General features: G+C 40.7%; 1 protein-coding gene across 2 annotated transcripts in view; it reads right to left on the reverse strand.

The window, feature by feature from the left end:
- The window catches only part of BAIAP2L1 (BAR/IMD domain containing adaptor protein 2 like 1), a 95379-nt gene that overhangs the window by 45653 nt on the left and 24468 nt on the right, over positions 1 to 25258 (reverse strand). For both annotated transcript variants that reach the window (XM_043559669.1, XM_043559668.1), the window contains exons 2-3: positions 23510 to 23585; positions 19023 to 19109 (exon numbers count right to left, since the gene is read on the reverse strand). In XM_043559669.1, the coding sequence (XP_043415604.1) occupies positions 19023 to 19109; positions 23510 to 23585 (163 nt within the window). The remainder of the gene's footprint in view (positions 1 to 19022; positions 19110 to 23509; positions 23586 to 25258) is intronic.

The raw sequence follows: 25258 nt of genomic DNA on the forward strand, positions 1-25258 counted from the left end.
CTGAGGGAAGCCACAGGGCATGGAGTGTTAAGCATCAACGTGGTTGGGCAAGCGAAACAGGGCCCGACTTGTTCACAGGGATATGGAACTACACGTTCACACAGTGAACTCCAGACTCACATTTCCAGTTGCCGCCTTGACATTTCCACTTGCCTACTAGGCATCCCAAATCCAACACATCTAAAAGCAAACCCTGACCACCACCACCCCCGCCCCCGCCTCACCATACCCCCTTGTCCACACTTGTCATCCGGTGCACAGCAAACCCCACTCAACTTTCAATCCCAGTCCAAGCCACCATTCTTTCTCACCTGGGCTGGCACAACAGCCTCCCAACCGGTCTCCCTGTTTCCACCCTCCTACACTCTATTCTTTGCACAGAAGCCAGTAAGAAGCTTTTAAAATGTTAAGTCAAACCAAGTCACACCTGAGCTCAAAACATGCAGAGGATCCCCACCCCCACCACAGATTAAAAGGCAACATTCTTATGAACACCAACCCCTATGTGACCCGGCCCCACCCTTGCACCTGCTGTACCTGTAGCCTCATCCCTTCCCACTCTCCCATCCTTCACTGAGTCTCAACCAGACTGGCTTCCACACTGTGACCAAGTTCACAAGGCCTCAGGAATTTTGCACTTGCTGGACTCCACTGGAATGGTCTCTCCAGACATCTGCCTGTGGTGCTCCCTCCCAACTGCATGTCCCTGACCACTCTCCCTAAAATGGCCCCTTTCCATCCTTTTCCTCCATCACTCGGCACCTCGCCTTGTTACTATCTGGCATATTAGGCATGTTCGTTTACCACCCACTAGAAAGTAAGTTCCCAGAGAGCAGGGACTTCTATGTATTCTCCCCAGGGACTGCAGCAAAGCTACCAGATAGTAAATGCTCATTTATACTGTGATTTAAACGAGGGGAGAAAAACTACTATAATCCCTCGATTACTGAATATTTGGTTTTATGCGCTTTCTTTTAAAAAAAATTTTTTTTTAATGTTTTTATTTATTTTTGAGACAGAGAGAGACAGAGCATGAGCAGGGGAGGGGCAGAGAGAGAGGAAGACACAGAATCTGAAGCAGGCTCCAGGCTCTGAGCTGTCATCACAGAGCCCGACGCGGGGCTCGAATTCATGGGACTGTGAGATCATGACCTGAGCTGAAGTCGGATGCTTAACCAACTGAGCCACGCAGGAGCCCCTGTGCTTTCTTTTTTTAATGTGCTTTTCAACATACCATGCAATGACTCCCCTCCTTCCCCCTGCCAGTTAAGGGGCAATTTTTCACAAGAGAAAAGAAACCCTGTACTCATCCTTATATGGCAATTCTCCCCCTCGGAGTCCCTACACATGGACTCTGCCTTGGTACCAACAGAAGAAAATGTAAAGTGAAATGTAGGCAGCCATCAAAAACAATGAATAAACCGATTACTTATTAACACAAAGAAATAGAAGTGGAGTGCTAAATTTAAAAAAGCAGCGCACAAAGTAGTTAATATAGCCGCAGATTTAATTATGTAAAAACAAACATTTTAAAATAATAAAGGTAGAAAATGTGTTTATTAGGTTCATTTTTCAGTAGGTATTACATTTTTTAAAAACTTGAAGTATATTTAAATGCTCATTATAAAATGAAAGTATAATTCTAAACGTCTTAGAGGACTCATAAGTTATTTAAAATATTAACATGAAATGGGAAGTTGGGCAGGATTGAGAAAATAAAAGTGAGGTAAGATTAAAATACTTAATCACACACCCGCACGCACATGGGAAAGAGACCTTAGTATGTCACAAATTCTGTTAGAAAAATGGAAGCTGCTGACCATCAGCCATGGCTCTGAGTTATAAATACCTGAGTCATCTATATATCAGCTTCACCTCACTCAAGAGTCACAGGGGGGAGACTTATTCTGGACTCTTAAGAGTCCAGTTCTGAGTTGTAAAGGGCTTGCCATTCAATTTGCTCTTTAGTCATCTTGCAGTTTTTATTTTATCTTTGAACCCATGTTCCTAAAGTATTAGTCAGCATTTAATAACTCAAAATCCTTTAGCCTTACTAATTTTTATTTCAATTTGAAATGACACAAACACAATCTGTAGGCCAGCACTCAAAATAACAAGGCTGATGGGGCGCCTGGGTGGCGCAGTCGGTTAAGCATCCGACTTCAGCCAGGTCATGATCTCGCGGTCCGGGAGTTCGAGCCCCGCGTCAGGCTCTGGGCTGATGGCTCAGAGCCTGGAGCCTGTTTCTGATTCTGTGTCTCCCTCTCTCTCTGCCCCTCCCCCGTTCATGCTCTGTCTCTCTCTGTCCCAAAAATAAATTAACGTTGAAAAAAAAAAAAAAACAAAACAAAAAACAAAATAACAAGGCTGCAACTTCAACTTGTACCCATTACACCCATGATCCTATTAGTCCTAAATTCCAGGCAAACTGAAATATATCCCTCCCCCAACTGTTCCCCCAACCAGAAACCACCACCCTTTCTACCTCCAATGCTGACCATCATGATATTCAGCATTCCCCAACACTCAGTTTCCCTCCACTTACCCCACTCGGGTGTAATCATCTCTTCCCATGAAATCCTGTAGCCTTTGTATGTCTTACTCTCGCACTCACTCCTGTATTAAAGGTATGTATGTATATATTTTCTTAATGTCCCTCACTATGTTGTAGATATCTTAAAGGTAGGGCCAAGTTTATGAATGTTGTAAATGATAGCCATGGTTTCAAGAGAGCCTCGAGAAACCCGATTCACATTAGGCTGAAAGAAGCCCAGTACCCTTACGAGATACTCATTTGGTTGACCAACAAACATCTCTAAGCTCATCCTAGAGTATATCTACTTCTCACATACTTGCCTCACCAGCCTTCCCCTCCAGCTGACTCTGCTAAATGACGGTTAGGACACCTCCCCCACCTCTGAGTCCTTCTAGACACATTGTTGTGAGCACATCTTCACAGCTCCTTTGCAGGTTTTATAGGACATGTCCCAAGGCCATTTCCTGTACTGAATCAAATTCTGGTTTCCTGTTTCTTCTTTCCACTAGGTTTAACAATGAACAGGGGATCCAAATCCTTCTGTCATGTGCCCAGTCTTCCAGATTTCAAAGACTACTTTCGTAATTTGTTCCCTATGTAGAAATCCAACTTCCGTGGGGTCCTCCTTAAGGAATACAAAATCACAAATTCAGACCTAAGTACAGGGTTTTAAAAGCTGTGCTGCACCTGAGAGGTCCTAAGGCTGATGCTGAGTCTGGGGGAAGCACTCCACTCTCCATGCAATCAACACATCCCCAGCTCTCCTCCTAATTAGTTGTGTGAAGGCTGACAAGTTACTTAAACTAAGCTTCCGTTTACTTGTCCATAAAATGGGAAGAACATCCCCAACTCAGAGGACTGTTGTGAGAACCGCATGAGCCTCCTGATTTCTGAACTCTTGTTAGCGCCAGCAAAATTCATTTACTGTGCTATTCATACTGAGTCGGGGCCAAATAAAACTCTTCACAAGTTACTGCAACGTTAGGAGGTAGCATGTGTGAGACGTGCTGCACAGCACAGAGCAAACTGTCTAAAATATTTCTGACCAACTGGGGTCCTAATTCAGATTTTCAGATATCTGCTGAAAAGCTGAGAATAAAGTCGTACATGATTAGATGGTCATGATAGTGCTGCTGGGCTGCCTGTACTTTCTATGGGACTGGGAAACGTGTGCAACTAGCCTCCTGATTTAATACAATGTCTAGTATGTTGTTTATAGTAGGGATTTATTAGGATGCCCTGTGCTGGGAACTTCTCAGATCGGCATACTTACCTTTTTTGGTTTTGGGGGGTACAATACACATAACACAAATTTATCAGTGGCAATGTTTAGAATATTTACAATGTTGTACAACCATCACCACTATCCAGCTGTAAAACATTTGACCCCTCAAAAAGGAGACCCTGCACTCATCAGCAGTCATTCCTCATCCATCTCTCCCCCAGTCCCTAGCAACCACCCATCTGCCTTCTCTTACGGATTTACTGACTGGAAATTTCATATAAATGAAACCATGTACTCATATGTGGCCTTACCTGGCTTCTTTCACTTAGCATGTTTTCAGGGTTCACCCATGTTGTAGCACATATCAGTATTTCATTCCTTTTAATGACTAAGTGATATCCCATTATAAAGACATACTACATTTTGTTTATCCATTCCTAGGTGCTGGACATTTGGGCTGTTTCCACCTTTGGGCTATTGTGAAAAGCACTGCTAAGATTTCATGTGGGCATGTAAAGAGCTAAGGAATGGAACTGCTGGCTCATACCATAACTCTGTTAAAATTCTGAGGCAGGTTCTTTTCCAACACTGGTGCTTCCTTTTACATTCCCATCAGCAATGTACAGAGGTTGCGATTTCTCTACAGCTCTACCAACGCTTGTTATTGTCAAAGTTTTTTTTTAATGTTTATTTGGGGGGCGGAGGGGCAGAGATAGAGGGAGACATAGAATCCAAAGCAGGCTCCAGGCTCTGAGCTCTCAGCACAGAGCCTGACGCAGGGCTCGAACTCACAGACCATGAGATCATGACCTGAGCTGAAGTCAGACGCTTAACTGCTTAACTGACTGAGCCACCCAGCACCCCTGTCTTTTAAATTATAGCTAGTCTGTTGGTTATGAAGTGCTCATTGTGGTTATGACCTGCATTTCCCTAATAGCTAATGATATCCAGTAACTTCTCATGTGCTTGTTCGCATCCTTACTTTTAATAAGTTTGTTAAGTCATTTGGAACGCAAAAGAGTACCTAAGGAAGAACATTTACTCCCAAGTGGCTGAAGATCAAAAACTGTCAGAACCCCACTTGTACTAACAAGGAGTCTACCCAATGACCCACCATGGCTGTTGTTTTCCACCACGGCATCACAGTGTGCTTGGAAAGTCAAGTCCAGCTCATATCATGATTCGAACTACACCTATCTTTGGCATATCCCTCGCCCTTTTACTTACCTATCCTCCTTCCTCAGCCTGTCATAGAGGCCACACCCTTTTGCTGTTGCTAGAGCCACTTTTTCTTGGCATGCTTCAAAGTCCCTTCCCCTCCTATATTTGTACATTAGAACTTAGTGAGTTTGTTTCTGACACATAACTTTGGGCCTAGCACGGTGTCATGAACATAGTAAGATAGCTCTTCCAGCATTTTTAAGAGAATGTGAATAGGCCCTATCAACAATGATGATGGTGGTGAAGCAAAGCCCTCTGGGTCTCCTGAGCCACTGCCCCTCACTGTGACCTGTGCAGTTGCTAATGGCCCCTGACCAGCTCTCCTCTGGCTATAGCTGAGAGTGTAAGAATGAGGACTCCCACACTCTCTCCATCCTGAGTTGATGGCACACACAATATCCTTTAAGGAGAAGACCAATTTGACTAATTGTGAAAATTTGGTTTAAACAAGATAATTTTCTCTTCACATACTTCAAAAATGTAACAGATCGGGCAAATATAATAAAGTTATGAAAAACAGGCAATGATGTTTCAGATGTATATTCAGGATGTGCCCACCATGCAATCAGAAAGCACTAAATGTTCAACTGACTAATCTTGGTTTGACGATTCAGCTTTTACATCTCCAGTTTTTACTAATTATAGTGCTTCGTTTGCACACAGTTATATCAAAGCTAAGAAAAAGAATGCTTTTCTTACAACAATTTCTATAAGCTAGTACAATTTACAATACAGAACCTCCTCTTAAAGTTTAGGAATTTATACATATGCCAATATTCCTCTGATATGGGGACTTAAATGGCAGGTGCAGGGGCGCCTGGGTGGCTCAGTCAGTTAAGCGTCCAACTTCGCCTCAGGTCATGATCTCACAGTTCATGCTGACAGCTCAGAGCCTGGAGCCTGCTTCAGATTCTGTGTCTCCCTCTCTCTCTCCCTCCTTTGCTTGTGCTCTAAGAATAAATAAACATTAAAAAAAACTTAAAAAAAGTTAAATGGCAGGTGCATATGTAGACTTTATAAATTATTCATTTATAAATCATAAGCCTATCTTTCTCTACAGTTACTATAGCTTAGATCTTTCTTGCTCCCAAAAGGACAAGGACGTGTTGAGTGAATGTTTTCTACTTGAAAATTGAATGGACAAGAGTCACTTGCAAAGTCCAAAGGCATTTGTTACATGTACAATTCCAGGACAATCTTTTTTCAAATCCCAAACTGAAAATAAACAATAAAAATTAATAAAGGTCATGTTATAAATACTTGTAAGCACAAAACAGAAAATCTTCATAATATCCAATGAAAACACAAAATGCAGGGTCGCCTGGGTGGCTCAGGTGGTTAAGTGTTCGACTCTTGGTTTCATGTCCAGTCATCTCCTCACAGATGGTGGGTTCGAGTCCCACATCGGGCTCTGCACTGATGCTGCAGAGCCTGCTTGGGATTCTCTCTCCCTCTCTGTCTGCCCTTCCCCCACTCACACTGTCTCTCTCTCAAAATTAATAAACTTAAAAAAAAATACAAAATGCAGACTCATGAATCAGTTCAATCAGTTTCAGACTATGTGATGGTTCACTATTTAACACAACCTTTTATCTGCCAAACTATAACGAGCAGGATAACCTCGAGTGCCTTAAGATACAGCAAGTCAGAAAAAACACATCTTTGGGACACCTGGGTGGCTCAGTTGATTAAGCATCTGATTTCATTCAGCTCAGATCATGATCTCAAGATCAGTGAGTTCGAGCCCCATGTCAGGTTCCATGCTGACAGAGCCTGGAGCCTGCCTCCAATTCTGTCTGTGTGTCTCTCTCTCTCTCTCTCTCTCTCTCTCTCTCTCTCTCTCTCTCTCTCCCCCCTCCTCCCCCATTCATACTCTCTTCTCTCTCAAAAATAAACATTAAAAAAATTAAAAAAAAAAGATATTTCAGATACTTTTTTTTATTTTTAAGACCTAAGACTGATTTTGAGTGCCAATACAAAATTATAATATTTAAAAAAATTGCATGACCTAAAAAAAAATAAATTGTATGACCTATAAGCATTCTATCAATAACAAAAGAACACCTGTGATTTTGTAGGTTCCTTAGTGATGAGGAGATAAAATCTTCTGTTTTGTACCCAATTTAAGAAACTGGGCCAAACAAATTAATAAATGATTCAAAACGTAATAACTGACTAAACAAGAACAAGATACAGCCTAGATTTATGTAATGGTGAGCTATAAGGACCTCAAAGCAAAAGTGTAAACTCTCCAAAGAAAGTCTCCTGTTATTTCTTGAGCAATAAATGAGAACAAACTTTATTTTTCCATGCTTTAAAAATGAAATGACTGATTCATACTTTCTTTTAAATATTTTGCTAAAACATTTTCTTCTGACCATTTCTGTTTTCCTTTTCTACTTTTTCAGTATTTTCTACGTTTTTAAAAATAAACATTGTTTGATTTAGGGACAAAACTGGAAGTTTTATACATATTTCAATTTCCTCTCTTAAATGAGTACTGTTCTGGGTTGAAGTGTGTACCTAAGATAAAGATTTATGTGTGCACTACAAATACTACAAACACACACTCTGACAATGAATTCTTCAAGTGACTTATTATTTAACAATTAAACACAATGGATTAAAATATATTTACCTGCCAATCATGACTACAGAGCTCTTCAGCTCCTTTATTCGTTCCTCCCAACAAGGCAAAGCGGTTGTGCTCTTGAGCACATACTACTGTGGCTGTTAATGTATGTTAAACCCAAGCACTTAGCAGGTGGTAAGGAACTGCCTTTCAAGAAAAAAGGGTATCAAATTGCTCACACAGTCACTCAGTCTTCACACGTAAACAACTGTGTGATATTAAAGTTCTTCCACCTTCAGGGTAAGGTTCCTGGGAAGGGCCAGGCTGTAAACAGTTTAGGCCTCTTGTGGGCCAAACTTCTCTGTTGCAACCACTCAACTCTGCCATAGTAGCCTGAAAGTAGCCACAGACAATACATGAACAAGTGGGCCTGGCCAGGTTCCAATAAAATTATATTTACAAATAGGTGCGGGCTAGCCCTCTGGCTCTGGTTTGCTCACCCCTGCAGTTAAGGTACAACTAATAAAAGGTGATACTTTAGCAAAATGAATTTGAAAGAGACTTGAAAATATATGCTAATTCTTATTGTTACCTTCAAGTGGTTTAGAGCATTTATCATAAAAATGACTAAAATTTGGTATTTCCCTTGAATGATTAATATTTTACTTCTGGGCCACCTGGGTGGCTCAGTGGGTTAAGCAACCGATTTCAGCTCAGTTCATGATCTCCCTGTTCGTGGGTTCAAGGCTTGCTTTGGGCTCCCTGCTGACAGGTCAGAGCCTGGAGCCTGCTTTTGATTCAGTGTCTCCCTCACGCTCTCTGCCTCTCCCCCACTCATACTCTGTCTCTCTAAAAAATAAAACATTAAAGGGGCGCCTGGGTGGCACAGTCGATTAAGCGTCCGACTTCAGCCAGGTCACGATCTCGCGGTCCGGGAGTTCGAGCCCCGCGTCAGGCTCTGGGCTGATGGCTCAGAGCCTGGAGCCTGTTTCAGATTCTGTGTCTCCCTCTCTCTCTGCCCCTCCCCCGTTCATGCTCTGTCTCTCTCTGTCCCAAAAATAAATAAACGTTGAAAAAAAAAAATTAAAAAAAAAAAATAAAAAATAAAACATTAAAAAAAATGTTTTTAAATATTTTACTTTCAATTACAGTTGAAAAAAAAAACAATGACACATTTTCTGAGTATTCTCTACAAGAGGAGAAGAGACTATATTCATAAAGAGCCTTTCATTTTCAAGAGAAAATGAGCAGGATAGGACTTTTTCAGGAGAAGGATGTGTATCCAGCAAATTAATAGAAAATTAAAAATTGCCATTATTTCTCAAGTTTCAGATAGCTACAATAACTTACAAATTTTGGAAATTTACATTAAAATATTTTCCATAAAATCTGATTCCCTTTGCCCTGCAAAACTTACACTATACCTTTGTTCATATGGATTTTTTTTTTAATGCTTATTTTTGAAGAGAGAAAGCAAGAGCACACACTAGCGGGGGAGGGGCAGAGAGAGAGGGAGACACAGAATCTGAAGCAGGCTCCAGGCTCTGAGCTGTCAGCACAGAACCCGACACGGGGCTCAAACCCATGAACTGTGAGATCATGACCTGAACCAAAGCCGGATGCCCAACTGACTGAGCCACCCAGGTGCCCCTATTCATATGGATTAAACAGAAAATAAAAGGGCATTTCTAGTGCTTTGCGAATTCTAAATATTTTACAAGAATTTTATCAAATGTCAAGGCACCTGGGTGGCTCAGTCGCTTAAGAGTCTGACTCTTGTTTTCGGCTCAGGTCATCATCTCACAGTTTCATGAGTTTGAGCCCGTGTTGGGCTCTGTGCTGTCTGTGGAGACTGCTTGGAATTCTCCCTCTTTGCCCCTTCCACATTCACACCCTATCTCTCTCAAAATAAACAAATTTTAAAAAAGAGTTTTATCAAATGGTAAGTCATATTACATCAGTTATTTTTATTTTCTAAGAAGCAAACTATATTTTTTGAATACCTTTTAATCAGAGAAGTTCCACCATTGCTAGGCATTTCTCCTTTTCATTTTCAGTGACTTTCAGTGGCAACAAAACTTTTACATCCTCCATAGGTGTTACCCCAACATAAGAACAGTAAGATAATAATAAAACCCTTATTAGAGAGAATCCTTCATGAATGAGAATCCAGAGAAACAATAATAGCAGCAGTAGAACCAGACCTTCAAGAACTCGAAATAATGGAATTACTGCATAGATAATAAAAGAAATCAAAACATAAAAACAAAACCTAAATTAAAAGTTAGTTTCCAGGGTGCCTGAGTGGCTCAGTCAGTTAAGCATACAGCTCTTGATTTCAGCTCAGGTCATGATCTCATGATTGGTAAGGCCCGCAATGACCTTGAGGAGTCTGCTTGGGATTCTCTCTCTCTCGCTCGCTCTCTCTCTCTCTCTGCTCCCTCCTTGCTTGCACGTGCGTGAACGTGCATGCTCTCTCTCTCTCTCTCTGTCTCTCTCAAATAAACTTAAAAAAAATTAATTTGCAAAATCAATAAAAAGACAACCCAATTAAAAATGGGCAAAGGATCTGGATACATTTCCCAAGAAGATATGCAATAGCCAATAAGAATGTGAAAAGATGCTCAACATTATAAGTCACTAGGGAAATGTAAATCAAAACCCAAGTGAGATATTACTTCACACTCACTAGGACGGCTATCATCAAAAAGACAGTAAGTGTTGACAGGGATGTAGAGAAATCAGAACTCTCACACACTGCTTATGGGAATGTAAAATGGTGCATTAATTTTGAAAAGCAGCTTGGCACCTCTTCAAGAAAAGTTAAATTTAGAGTTATCATAATATGAGCCAGGAATTGCACTAAGTGTACACCAATGAGAAAGAAAAAGATAATACATACACACAAAATTTGTACACAAATGTTCACAGTAGCATTATTTCTAATAGTTTAAGGTAGAAACAACCCAACTGTCCATCAACTGATCAATGGATAAACAAAACATTGTATATCTATATAATATCATCCATCCATAAATAGAAAGTACTCAAACATGCTACAATGTGAATCTTGAAATTATACTAAGTGAAAGAAAGTAGTCTCAAAAGATGACATATGGTAGGATTCCATTTACATGAAACTGTTCGATATAACCAAATCTGTAGAGATAAAATATATTAATCATTTCATATGGCTGGAGTTGAGGGTAAATGGGAAGTTGACTGCTAATGGTACAGGATTTCTTTTTGGGGTGATGAAAATATTCTAAAGTTAACTATGGTGATAATTTAAAACTTTGTGACTATACTAAAATCCACTGAACTGTGCACACTATAAATGGATGGACTGTATTCTATGCCAATTATATCTCAATAAAGCAGTTATAAAAAATATGACAAAAGTTAATTTGCAGATTTCAAAAAAAATGAAATAGAACTTAATACTGATGAAAAATAATTACTGAAACTGAAAACTCAATGGAACCAATTAGAAAATAAAACGTTTAAAGCCATTTAAAAGAGCAAAACACACCATAAATATCTAATAATGCATATATAAAAATGTGTGCAAGACTTCTACAATTAAAAACAAAAAACAGTGACAGAAATTAAAGAAGCCCAAAGTAAATTTTTAAAAACTGCCATATTCGTGGATTAGAAATTCAGTATTGCTAAGATGTCAATCCTTCCTAAATCTATCTACAGAGTCAATCTGTAGTCCAAATTCCAGGAGATTGTTTTTTCGTGGAACTTGACAAGCTGATTCTAAAATATATGTAAATGCAAAAGTCCAACAACAGCCAAGATGCCCTTGAGTAAGAGCGTCGATTTGTTCTATCTGAGGTCTACTTCTAGCTATCAGGATGCATTCTAAAGTCACAGAGATGAAGACAGTGTGGCATTCGGGCAGCAAAGTGCAGGAGACGTGTTGCCTCCTTGTTTCCCTGGTGATAAACCCATGTGACATGTTACAAAAATGGGTAATTTGAAGTGGAAGTGCAGCAAAGAAATGAAAAACAGTAACAACAAAGTAAACGGAGTACGAGAAGTAGCTGCCTATGGGCATGTGGACACCGTGGCCCTTGGAGAGACCCTGGACGTGCAGCCACAAGAACTGGGTGAAGCCTGAACTTACAACATAACCGAGCAAAGTGACTGTGACGAAAAATAAAATGAAGAGGTTTCAGAGAAAGCAATGCCAGCAGAAAACTGCACGTTAAAAGAACTCTAGAGGGTATCTGGTCACATTGAAGTCACAAAGGATAAAATATTGGAAGTTGATGCAGGGTTAGGAAGGAGCAGGACAATCCATAAAAGCTTAGAGAAGAGGTCTACTCTGTATCTTGAGTTACAGGGGAAGGAGACAAGTGCCATTGAGACCACCTAAGTTTTTTACAATAAAAATGCTTCCATTGTCAGTGTTTCTAATACTTTAATGTGTACAACACAAATACTAGTTTAACTCTTTTTTCCACTTCCCTATACATTTGTAACTGAGAATAAGAGAATTTTGAGGATTTTGACAATTTTGTTTTCTTTTTTTTCCCCTTTTTTTTTTAGAGAGAAAGAGCGAGAGACCACGTGCACAAGCAAAGGAGAGGGGCAGAGGGAGAGAGAGGACTTAAACAGGAACCTTGTTCAGCATGAAGCCCAACACAGGGCTTGATCCCAACAACCCTGGAATCATGACCTGAGCTAAAATCAAGAGTCAGACACTCAACTGAGTCACTCAGGTGCTCCTTGACAAACGTTTTTCAAGGTCATGGCACAATCATATTTTCCCTGCTGATGATTAAGATGGCTTTCAACAGTTTTAACTTGCATGGTCATTTTTGTGGTCCTGCACTGCTGTGCAAAATGGGGACACCTGTATGTAAAATTAATGAATTAAATGTATCAGTTCAGAAATTAGAAAAAGAATAACAGGGGTGCCTGGGTGGCTCAGTCGGTTGGGCATCCGACTTCGGCTCAGGTCACGATCTCACGGTCCATGAGTTTGAGCCCTGCGTCAGGCTCTGTGCTGGCAGCTCGGAGCCTGGAGCCTGCTTCAGATTCTATGTCTCCTTCTCTCTCTGCCCCTGCTCTGCTCATACTCTGTCTCTGTCTCTCAAAAAGTGAATAAATGTTAAAAAATATATATATTAAAAAAAAAGAAAAGAAAAAGAATAACAGAGTCATCCTAAAGACAGCATAAAGAAGAAAAGAAAAAGCAGAAATTCATAAAATAGAAAACAAAGATACAATGGAGAGAACTGAAAAACTGGTTCATGAATAATCAGGAATAATCAAGGAAATGCATATTCTTACAAACTTACATTACCTATTCTACAGGATAATGTCAATGAAAAAAAACCTGTACTCTTCTTGAGTTCTCAAATTATGTGTGAATATATGAAGTGGCAACAGAGAAGCATCTTTCTGGTCTTTGAAACTACAGAATCTAGGAGGTACATTATCTCATTTCATCTTTCGACTACTCATCATGCCAACCTGCTCATAGTCACGAAGTGTTGCCCAAAGTAACACGAATTGATAGCAGCAAGGTAACAATATAAACTTTACTGAGCATCTCTTAGGTGTTGGGTAATAAGCTACCTGCCAGGGTCTCAAGGGAAGATACAATCTGGCCTGGCTTCCACAACCTAGGTAACTGGATCTTTCCTGTGCTTCGGCTGGGGTGGGAGGAAGCTCTATGACCCACGAAGCAACGATGCCACCTACCATGCACCCTAGGGATCACCAACTCTACAACCCCTGTTCTGTCTTGCCTGGCTGCAGAGCACATAGCTAGGGACACAGGACCCAATGTGGCTGCCCATGGAGGTTCTCTCTCACCTCCACGCAGAAATGACCACCAAGTTTACCCTTTAGGGCCTATCAGTCACATCAAGGAAACACTGGGTTACTGGGTTTTCAAGCAGGAAAAACTCATCCCTGAGGCTCCTGAGGATGAGATGAGGCAATGTAAGAATAAGAAGCAAGTGGCACACAGCAGGCACTTAACTGAGATCTGAGTTTCTATACAAAGCACAGCAGTACAAGCGCAAGTCAGGCAACACTTGTGAGAAGAGCCATATATAATATATTGTATAACACCTATCACACACACACACACACACACACACACACACACACACACACACACACACAGTTAACTGCTCTGTAATTTCCATCCTTCCTAATCCCATAATGTAATACCTGGCATTTATGGTCAGCACCCCAGTGAAACCACCATTTCCAAGGGGGCCGGTGGCCTCTAATCAGCTCACTGCCGGCACCTCCACAGTCTTTGGCTATTCTGACACTCTGATTTCTGCAGATTGAAAAGGTCCCCATCATGGGGTTCCCATTTCCTTTCTTTTCAGTGGCCCCTTCTTGGCTGGCTCTTTCCAGTCCCCTCTACCTTAGTGAGGCACAGTGTAAGCAGAGCAGAGGTGAAGAACTCAGATTCTAAAGTTGGACCATCTGTTATCCACTGTGATCTAGGGCACACCTTTCACTTCTAGGTCTTACCTAAAAGTGGAAGTGCCTACACCCAACTCATAGGACTGTGTAGAGAATGAGATGAAATAACACCCGTCAGGGGCTGCACCTTGTGTCTGGCAGGGCCAGTCCTTGATGTTCACTGTGAGGCATGCTATAGAAGAGCATACTCACAGGAAGAAAAGACTAGAAAAGAGTATAGTGGTGACAAAGCAGGTGTATTAGAGTGGTAAAATTACAGGTGATTTTTTTTCTCTAGTCACCCAGTTTTCAAAAATAAAGTGTGAGGTCATGCAGACAATTGAACAGAGAGAAAAGGAAGGAGAGAGAAGCAGAGGCAGAGAAAATGCACCAAAGAGTTCATGATTACAAGACACTGTAAAGGCTGAAAAGAAAAAGGGCAGAAAAACAGAAACTACCCCCATATCCTTAACGTTCCTCTGTGCTTGGAGTCCCACTTCCCAAATAGGAATAGAAGGCTGTGGGAAGGAAGACTGTGGTTTTCAGGAGAAAAAGCAAGTATCCAGGAAAAACAATCATAAAGTTTGAAGCATATACATGATAGTGAAACATCCCACGTGGGAGAAAGACATTATCCGAACCAGAGACACTCACAGAGTGCAGAAGCACTACGCAGTCTGAGGCACAGAGAAAGTGAGGACGTTTGTGTAAGTCTTTTCCTTTCACTGAAAGTTGTTGAAACAAGACCTTTGATACCAGAACTGCCAGACATGGTGGTATCATCGGGTGTCCCCCCTGACAGCTCTGTCCTCTCCCCCTCAGAGGTATTCCTTAGCTAATGGTGCTGGGGAAAGCTCTCTGGCTGCAGAGTCATGGGACATGAGAGGGTGTGTGTGCTGGGGCTCCCAGGGAAAGATTTCCTCCTTTGTAAAGGGCACAGCTTAGAAGAAATTCTTCCTGCTTTTGATACAACGGGAGGAAGGAGGATGTGATGTGTAAGACTAGCGATGGCAGCCATCTTGGTACCATGAGGAGTTGAACTTGAGGGTAAGTAGAAAGAAAAGGAACCTGAGTTCTGAGTAATGATTACTTAAACAGGAACCTGCTACTCCTGGCCTTTTTATGTGGGATAATAAACATCCTTAATGTTTACACCACTATTAACTGGTTATTTGGTACTTTTAGGCAAAAGCATCTTAAAATTATTCATATAGCATTTGGTGAGCTGATGTGCTCAGAGGGATATCTAAATGGAAAAACCCATAGACAGAAATCAGGAATGGCGATGCTACAGCTTGGTCTTAATAGGTGCCAATCCAAATGATAAAAAGTTAAAAAGCTAATCAACTTTCTCCTCCAGCTTTTAGCTCCTTTTTTCCCCCCTAAAGTGAGACAAGAGACTGAAATGCTCAGTTCTGCCACTCTAATACTCATAATGCATTTGGCCAAGTTTTCCAAGTAGACTCCTCACGGCAAATTTCTATGAATTAGGTAAATATTTTACTGAAAGGATATTTTCTTCACCCACCTCCCAAAGTACAAAAGCATCAGAATAGAACAGAAATTTCACGTAAAAAAATTATGTGTATACACACACACACACACAAAATGAGAAAGACTGTATATTCTATAGCAACATTAATAAATATTTTAATTCAGGAACACTCAGGTGGCTCAGTCAGTTAAGCTTCCAACTTCAGCTCAGGTCATGATCTTGTGGTGAGTTTAAGTCCCACATTGGGCTCTCTGCTGTCAGCACAGAGCCTGCTTCGGATCCTGTTTCCCTCCCTCTCTGTCCCTCCCCAGCTCATATGCACACACGTGGGTGCACACTCTCTCAAAAATAAACATTAAAAAATATTTTTTAACTCAACATTAAACTGAAACCTACTCTTGCAATCTAAGTTTTAGAAATGGTAAGAATTCAAAGCACCTGGGTGGCTGTCAGTTGAGCATCTGACTCTTGATTCTGGCTCAGGTCATGATCCCAGGGTTGTGGGATCAAACCCCGTGCCAAGCGTCACGCTGAGCACAAAGCCTGCTTAAGATTCTCTCTCTCACACTCCTTCTGCCCCTCTCCTCCACTCAAAAAGATTTTTTTTAGGGGCACCTGGGTGGCTCACTCGGTTAAGCGTCCGACTTCGGCTCAGGTCATGATCTCAGTTTGTGGGTTAGAGCCCCACGTCGGGCTCTGTGCTGACAGCTAGGAGCCTGAAGCCTGCTTCTGATTCTGTGTCTCCCTCTTTCTCTCTCTGCCCCTCCCCTGCTCATGCTCTGTCTCTGTCTCTCAAAAATAAATAAATGTAAAAAAAAAAACCTTTTTAAAATTTTTAAATGTTAAAAAAAATAAATAGTAATAATTTTTCAGCATCCCATTCATTTCTTTCCCAAGCAAAAATTTTAAACTGAAAATTTTATTTATTATTTTTATTTTTTAAATGTTTATTTATTTATTTATTTATTTATTTATTTATTTATTTATTTATTTTTGAGAGAGAGCACATGTGCATGTGAGGGAGGGAGAGGGAGAGGGAGAGGGAGAGGGAGAGGGAGGATCTGAAGCGGGCTCTGTGCTGACAGCAGCGAGTCCCATGTGGGGCTTGAACTCACAAACCGTGAGATCATGACCTGAGCTGAATTCGATGCTCAACCGACTGAGCCACCCAGGTACCCCTATTTATTTACTTATTTTTAAATGTTTACTTCTTTTTGACAGCGAATGAACAGGGGAGGGGCAGAGAGAGGGAGACCGAGGATCCCGAAGTGGGCTTTGCACTGACAGCAGAGAGCCCAATGTGGGGCTCGAACTCACGAGCCATGAGATCATGACCTGTGCTGAAGTCGGATGCTTAACTGACTGAGCTACCCAGGTGTCCCTAAATTGAAAGATTTTAAACTATAGGATTTGGAGGTGGAGGGAGAGGGAAGATCAGGGGAAAGGGGGAAAAGAATGAAAATTCTGAAATGATTCATGATCTTCACATATGAAACACCCCTTCAGTTTTATCAGATGGAATTTATAAATGTTTCGTAATAAAGTTATGAATACCAACACCAAAAGTCAGCAATAAGACAAGCCTTCTTGAAAAATGAGGAAAATATAATCCACTTTTGGTCTCTTTTTTCTGTGAACTGTTCATTACTCTTTCAAACAGAGAATTTAAACAGATATAGGGCAATATTTTAGTCTAAATTTTAACAAAATGAAAAACTAAGCAAATCACAAGAAGTCAGTATTAGGCCTCCAAAAGCAACTCTTGCTAGGGTAGTACTTTACCATGAAATTGCTGTAGATGAGCAGAAAATTACTAACTATATGAGATGGTGAATATAAGCAAAAAGATAACTTGAGACAAAAATAAAACACAGAAGTTATTTCCATTCCCTCTGAATCAAATACATATCCACATGAAAGAAAATTTCACCACTGCAACATATTTTCCTTATTGAAACTGAAGAAGGTTTCAGCCTGTGTTTGCAACAACACGGTTGCTGTGGAAATAGCTGATTCAACATTATGAACTCGCAGCTGAATAAAGTAAGGTGTGGAACAGAAATCTTACTTAAACAGTGGCAAGAACCATAAAACATTAAAAAGGCAAACTGAATGACGGTGAATCAGCACCATATGGTTTAATGTAAGGGTCACACATTTTCCCTTTGGGCCTGACACAAATAGGATGTGTCTTTTTAATTTAGTCCTATTTTTGGAACCCTCTAATCATCACCATCATCCCTCAAATGTCCTAAGTTTTACTATCTGCTTCTGACTGCACAACGCACTGTGTATTTTATGAAACTGACTCTGTTGAAGACAGAGTTTCTGTAGTTCCTACCTCACCAGAACAGACACAAGTTATGCCACCAACAAAGCACACGTCAGGGCTTTGAAAAATTTCTGCCTGTAACTGATTCTATTAAATACAGCAGCACGAACTTCATCATCACACGACATCACTTCAGGCTTAGGTTTCAAGACTCTTTACAAACTCTTCAAGAACGGAAGTTGTCAGAGAATGTTACTGGGCGCCCAGATCCACTTCACACCCTGTAACCCAGCCCGCACCCCCAGCACTGTTATCACACCTGGAATTTGTTCTTCCGCTTTTATGGGTCAGGTAAGAGTTCTCCAAGCCATCTTGAAAACCCTTAAGACACTTTATATAGAAATGATGTGAATTATTTTAACCCTAAAATATATGTTCTACATGCAGCCCCCGCCTCCGCCTCCCCTTTCTACAGAAACACACTTTTAAATACACACACTTTACCAATATTTTCCTCTGCTTTTCTGAACTTTTCAAATCATAACAAGCATTTTGAAACAAGAAATCTTATCCTTTGTAAAATAAAAAGAATCAACAAATTTTAAAAATAATGGTTATGTGTGGGGCTATTAAGAAAAGGAAAAACAGCGACTGTTCCACCCTTAGGAGAGGACACAGTGAACGGACTCTGTAAACAGAAACCCAGATTCCCTCTGCAGCTGGCACTGCTGAGGGTGTGGCTGCCCTCCGAGTGTGCACAGGAGATCAATTCATACCAGCAAAACCGGAAAAATCACAACTGAGAGCAACTGTGGAAGCAGGGAGAGCCAAGAGCAGGACGTAAAGGAGTCTGCTTTCTGCTAGGTGAGTCACAGGAAACTTTCCTGCCAGAGTGGGGAGGCCCGCCGTGCCCATCTCCTTCAGTTAAGAATGTAGGTCAAAGCTCCCTGGGTTTCATGCTCCGGGGATCCGAGGGGAAGGGCTAGGGCCCAAGTTTAGAGGCAGAAGCCCAGTTCCTAGGGAGCAGGGAGGTCAGCCACTGGCCTTGGCCCGCCTTCTAACTAAGCCTCCTCTTTCAGCAGACTACAGCGAACTCCATCATTCCAGAAGTGAACAACACACAGGAGTACTGGGCTAGCCCTTCTTACTATTCTGGATTTGGGCCACCTTGTGTATTCTTATGAGGGCTCACAGGATGAAAGGCTCACAGGATGAACCAGCTCAACTTGTGTTTGTATATAATGACGGTCAGCTCACCCAGCTCTGTTGACACAGGGGACCCGGTGGCAATCTCACCAATCTTGGCCACTCCATCGTAGTAGGCTTTTCCCGCAAGGATCATAGCTAGACAGGGAAGGTGACACACAAAAATCATCACTTACACAAGGAAAAGAGGAAGTGCATGGAGGTTTGCTTCCAAATATCCCTCAGTCCCTTCTGGGTGCAGAAAGGTTTGGGCTGTGCCAAGGGTGGCTCTCGGAGGGCAGGGCTTGTGCCTGATAGCTGTGACGTCCCTCCACTGCACTTTCGGAGGCCCCCGCCCAATGGAAAGCTCCACAGGATCCTCACCTTGGACCAGCCCTGGCATAGCTGAATCCAGAAAAGGCCCTGCCTTCTGATGCCAGTTCCAGAGGGGATATGTTTCCAACATCAAATTAGGGCTGGAAACATATCCGCTCCAGCAAGAGAGCTTTTCTCAGCTGGTTATTCCACAGCTACACAGGTCTGCAACATTATTAGTTGAAAGAACTTGCATGGGGTGGCCCAGGAACCTGGCCTTTCAATGGCACTTTTACTTTTCTATTGAAAAACTTATTCTGAGCCACGAACAATGAAATAATTGTTGTTAGGGGGAAAGGTATGAAATTTAAAATACATTATTTTAATCACTCCAAAAACACAACAGAATTCTCTGAAAAATAACTGAACGTTCTATCATCTCCCCACTACCTTTTTGGCAGAAACAAGGAAAACTTCTATTGCTATATCAATTGGATTCTATTTCTCTTAAAAATAGTATTTCTCTTTTTAAATTGATTCTGAAGACTAAATTATAAGGTGTAGAAATCTGTTTTTGATTTTTCTTTTTCCTTCCTTTCTTTTTCTTTAAGAAAGGGAGTCAGGGGCAAGACAGACCTGGGTCTGCATTCTGCCTTTACTTCTAGTGACACGACCTCCCTGGGCAAGGTCACTATCCTTTCTGAAACAAAGGAGGGTCATCTATAAAATGCCCTAAGAGCACAAGCATGGAAGCTGCTAATATGGATTCCTTCCTTCACTTTCCAACAAGCTAGGTTTGGTAAGACTGATAGTGTACAACAAGCAAGCTTTTTAACAACACCTAGCCTATTTAATGTGGTTTTGAAGAAAATAATTTATTTTGCTTTACTCAAAGACTAACTCTGAAGAATACAAAATTTTAGAACTAAAAGAGCCCTTAGGAATCTCTAAGATTCCTTTCCTTTTTACTGCGAAGAAAACCAGAGGCCATACCAAGTGCTTTGCCCCAATTTATAATGGGTATTGTTTTACAACAGTGGATTAAAAAAAATATCTCAAGCATAAAAAGTAGGGGGGAGAAGGTAGGGGGTGCCACAGAACAAATTATGTACAAGTCTAGCTGAGGATATTACTGGCCAAAAAAGTAGCATTTTCATGGCAAATTCATCTATTTCTTGTAGAGTTGAAAAAAAATGTAAAAGTTACAGCTTTTACTAATATGTATACAAGTTTAAGAAATGTAACTCTCTATTATACAGTTATTTCATAAGACTGAGGATAACCTTAAAGTATAATAGTAAAAAAGAACAATAACAAGTAGCATTTATATGGACTTTCCAAGCCTTACTTAAGTTTACCTATCCAAGAATATTAAGACATGGGTCAGTGATGTTATCACCCTGTTTCATGAAGGAGAGTGGAGTGAAGATATGCTGGGACGTGCCCAAGGTCAATGGCAAATCAGAGGCAGTGCACATAACTCCAACTAAGGTAGTTTACTTCCTCAGTTCTAAATCACCGTGCTTTTCGCGACTCTTTGGTCTCAGCTAGAACTGAAAAAGAGAGGACTCTACCTAAAAACAAGGTTTGTAGCCAATAAACTGGCAAGTTAATAGGTGCAACTTTTAATAAGAAGATTTTAAGTTGTATGATACTGATAAGCTGAAAAGCAGATCAGTGGGAGAATGCCATATATGCACAATGCATAAAAAAAATTTTCGGTTTGCATCCACAAGTGAAATTGAAATTTTTTGTTAACTGTTGACTTATGTTTAAAACTATTTAACCTCAGAATGGTAAAATATTCTTGCTTTAATAATAAAGTTGAATTAACTTTAAAAACTATATAATTTATCCAGAACTTAATAAAGAATACTCTTCTCATAATTTTGCCATCCCCCCTTTGTGAATACATTAGGAGATTTTCTATCACTTGTTTTAAGGAACGAAGCATATTTGTCCTATTTTAGTGGTTGACCAACTACTTCATCAATCTAATCTACAAACTGCTACCAGATAATTTTCCCTTAAAGTATGATTTCATTAGGTTACAGGAGTGCTCAAGAACCTTCATGGCCTCGACTGCCCATAGTGTAAGCCCACACTCCAGAGTTCATGACAGATTTTACAGAAATCGCCTTGGATAAACCATACCTCCCAGAATTCCCAACTTTTGTAGTCCCCTATGCATTGATTGGGGGCTTGGTCATGTGACTTGCTTTGGCCAATGGGGTACCAGCAAGCATAACTCCCACAGGGATTTGCACTCTTGGAAGTCTGCTATGCCAGAAAGAGGGAGCCCAGCCCCCAGCTGACTGCAATTGTAGGACTGAGCCCTAGGGGTCCAGAGAACTGCAATGCCTTTACAGGACCTTGAGAAATAATAAACTATTGCTGCCTTAAGCCACCAAGTTTAGGGAGACTTTGTTATGTGGCTATAGATAACTGATGCTGCATTCACACGCATTAACAATCTGACCCCATTCCACCTTGTATTTTACTATTCCCCAACAGCTGCTCACTCATGCCAGTCTGGGCCTCAGATTTTGGCTTGGATGCTGTCTTTTCTGCCTGAAACCTAACATGTGTCAGCTTGCACAGCTCCTACAAGGCCTCCTGCCTGCTCTGTTCCCCCACCAACTTCACTGCTCAAATTCCTGTGACACTGCTCTTTCCATGCTCTTTGTTAGCTGTGAATGTTGTCCTGACTTATGACCTAAGTGGTGACTGCACATCTGGCATCCTCAACTATACTACAAATTCTTACCGAGGACTTTACAAATTTATCTCAATTTCTCGATGGCTTCAGTAAAAAACAGATGGCCTGCAGAAATTCTGGAAATACTTTAAAAGTGCAAAATAGTCCCTTTGGGGAGAAGCCTTATTTAGCAAGAGACTAAGCTGCTGGCAGCTCCCTGAGTCACCTTGTAAAACTGCCTCAGAGAGGCACCAAGTGCTAGAAAGAAAAAAAACCATCGCAGGTCATTGTGACTTCCTTCACAGGGGCATCTAAAGCAATGACTTTGTGGCCTTGTGACTAAGCAGTCATGGAGGGAGAGTCAGCTGTGCAAGAATTCTAAAACCAGTCTCCTGCTCTTTGATAAGGGAGGTGAGGGGTCACCTACAGAGGTCGCTGACACTTCTTGGGGGGTGAGGGATGGTTTCCCAACAGTGAAAAGGTCTGGCAAACAGCACAGAGATCCAGAAGAAAGTAAATAAGTAGTTTACTTTCCCATGATTATGACAATTGGGCACCTGTCATCCAAACTCTAGCTACCATACCCCCTCTTCCTGGGGCATGCTTATGCTAAGGGTATATGAGGTCACAGATTTATTTTCAAAACCTCAAGAGGGAGCAGCCAAAGGTGTGACATGGTGAAAGAAGGAAATGAGAAATACATAAAAGACCCAGAACTTGATGTGAACCATTGGAAACTAAGTTTTCTACTTATGTTACATGGTGGTTTTAGTGAACCAAGGTAGAGGGTGAAAATGGTGTCTGAATATTTTTGGGGTGACACTTGTTACATAGGGAGAATTATTGTGACTGTGTTAAAATCTAGTGATTATCAGCATCTCAAGTTTTTAAGGTGATCACTGATAACATTCACCTCTTAGTAGGGAAATGCATGTGTAGATGCAGGTCAGCTTCCTCCAATGAAACCTCTTGAAACTAGCAAACAACTCCAGTTCACAAAGAGAGACAAAAGCCAACGCCTGAATTCATTTTAAAGGAAGCACTCTTTTGGAAATGAAAATTTTAACTTCAACCTTTAACTCAGATGTTTTTCCGTTCAGGCTAAAACTTTTCTCATATCACTATCAGAAGTTATACACCCAAAGGCAAGAAAGTATTCTACATAAATAAAAAGAGAGTAATTCTTCTGCTGCAAGACACTAACAAATATTTTAAGCACACATTTAATATATGTTATTAGTTCACGACGAATTTGGTTTGCAAAGTGGAAAACATGTTTATGGCAATGATGTAAAAGATTGAGTCCGGTCAAAAACCATGATCTGGTAATTGAAATACATCACTTAGAATAGCCAATGATTCAATTTATTCATTTCAAATACACTAATATCCTATCATTGCAAACTTCCATAGAATTAACCTAAGTATTGTTTTTAACTTCAAGATATTTCAAAAATTCACTATTAACCACATAAAATTAAGTAAAATATTTACTGAATGGTTTTTATATGTGCACTATATTTATAAATTTAGAAAACACACTTACCATTAACAGCTTTTTCATAATTTTTTCCTAGGTTTATTAAATTTCGTAGCCCAGGATTGAACTGTTCCATAACATTCTGACAAACAAACAAACAAACAAATTAATAAGATAAGCAAACAGTAGATCAAGTAATCTTTAGACTTTGTCACTACATAGCCATGGATGCCTGTGTATGCTCGACAGTATGTCTACAAAGCCATGAATGTTTACTTTAAAATAATGAAGAGCACATACTTCTTTACTGATGGAACAGGGCACTCGTACTGGCAAGACACATGTGATCCTGGCAGTTTCCCAGTTGTCCAAGGGCTGCCTAGAACCTACTATAAATGGAGCAAGTAGCCGACATGCATACCTCCAAAGCATACCCCACAGGAGTTACAGGCCCAGAAGCTGATGCTCCCAGTGGGGTTTAAGTAGGTTAATGGTTGTCACGCTAATGTTAAAAACAGGTGTGTATGATTGGAACCTTATAACTATATAAGCGATGTTTTGGTTATCAATTGAACAGACATTTCTTTCTTTCTTTTTTTTAAATTAACGTTTATTTATTTTTCAACGTTTATTTATTTTTGAGAGACAGAGACAGAGCATGAACATGGGAGGGGCACAGAGAGGGAGACACAGAATCCGAAGCAGGCTCCAGGCTGAGCTGTCAGCCTGCATTGAACCCACGAAACATGAGACCATGACATGAGCCAAAGCTGGATGCTTAACTGACTGAGTCACCCAGGTGCCCCTGAACAGACATTTCTAAGAGATCTTGTTTTTACTATGCTTAATAACCAGGAGAGGGTATGAGGGTGGGTGTTGCTGATGGCCCTAGGACACAGGCCAGTCTGCGACCTTCTGTCCAGGTGGTCACTGGCATTTTTTTTCCTAGTGATCAGTTTATTCATTAAGTACTTATGGAGTAACCACCGAGTGGTAGGTAGGTCCTGTGCACACAATAGTAGATGGAAAGACATGGTTTCCCTCTCATAGATTTCATGATGCCATATCTCTGCAAATGTCATGGTTTTCATTTTTAAAAGTGTTATTCTTATATCACTAGAAAGTCACAAACATAGAGACAAATGCTATGATAAATATAAGAGGCAATTATTTAGAATGTTGACCTAAACTTAAAGTACAGACAAAAGATCATTCCTATGGGTTTCTGACTTCTTGACTAAGAATACACGGGGACTGAATGTATTTGTTCCATCTACAAATAATGAGCTTCACAGCATTAGCCACTCTGGGTGGACCACTCAAGTCTCCTTACCTCCTCTCCCCAAATGTGAACCCTATTTGTACAAGACCAGGCAATAAAAAGAATGAAAAACACACAACATTCAAATGACAGATACTTGATACACATGCTCTTCAGGATAAAAGGTTCTCCTTTATAAACCAGTACAGAGAGAACATAATAACTTTTATTTTATCAAACAATGATAAAGGCTTATCATGAAAAACAACCCTTGGCTCAACCTTTCCCTAAACTTCAACTTACTCCTAAGAGCACTTTCAACTAAGTTGTTATTCTTATATTCATTGCCATAGTTTTGGATAATATTCTTGATTTCTCAATTTTGGACAATAATGACTGGCTTTCTACTACCCTAGATAAGGGCTCAGCTCTCCATATCACTCCACTTTCCCTACCCCAATCCTTCCTATATAATTAAATGGCAATTTGCTGGTAAGTTGAGAGGGTTTATTATGACTTTGTAAATATCGGTCACGACAATGCAAGGAATGTAC

This window comes from Prionailurus bengalensis, chromosome E3 (genome assembly GCF_016509475.1).
Source record: "Prionailurus bengalensis isolate Pbe53 chromosome E3, Fcat_Pben_1.1_paternal_pri, whole genome shotgun sequence".
Taxonomy (NCBI): Eukaryota; Metazoa; Chordata; class Mammalia; order Carnivora; family Felidae; genus Prionailurus; species Prionailurus bengalensis.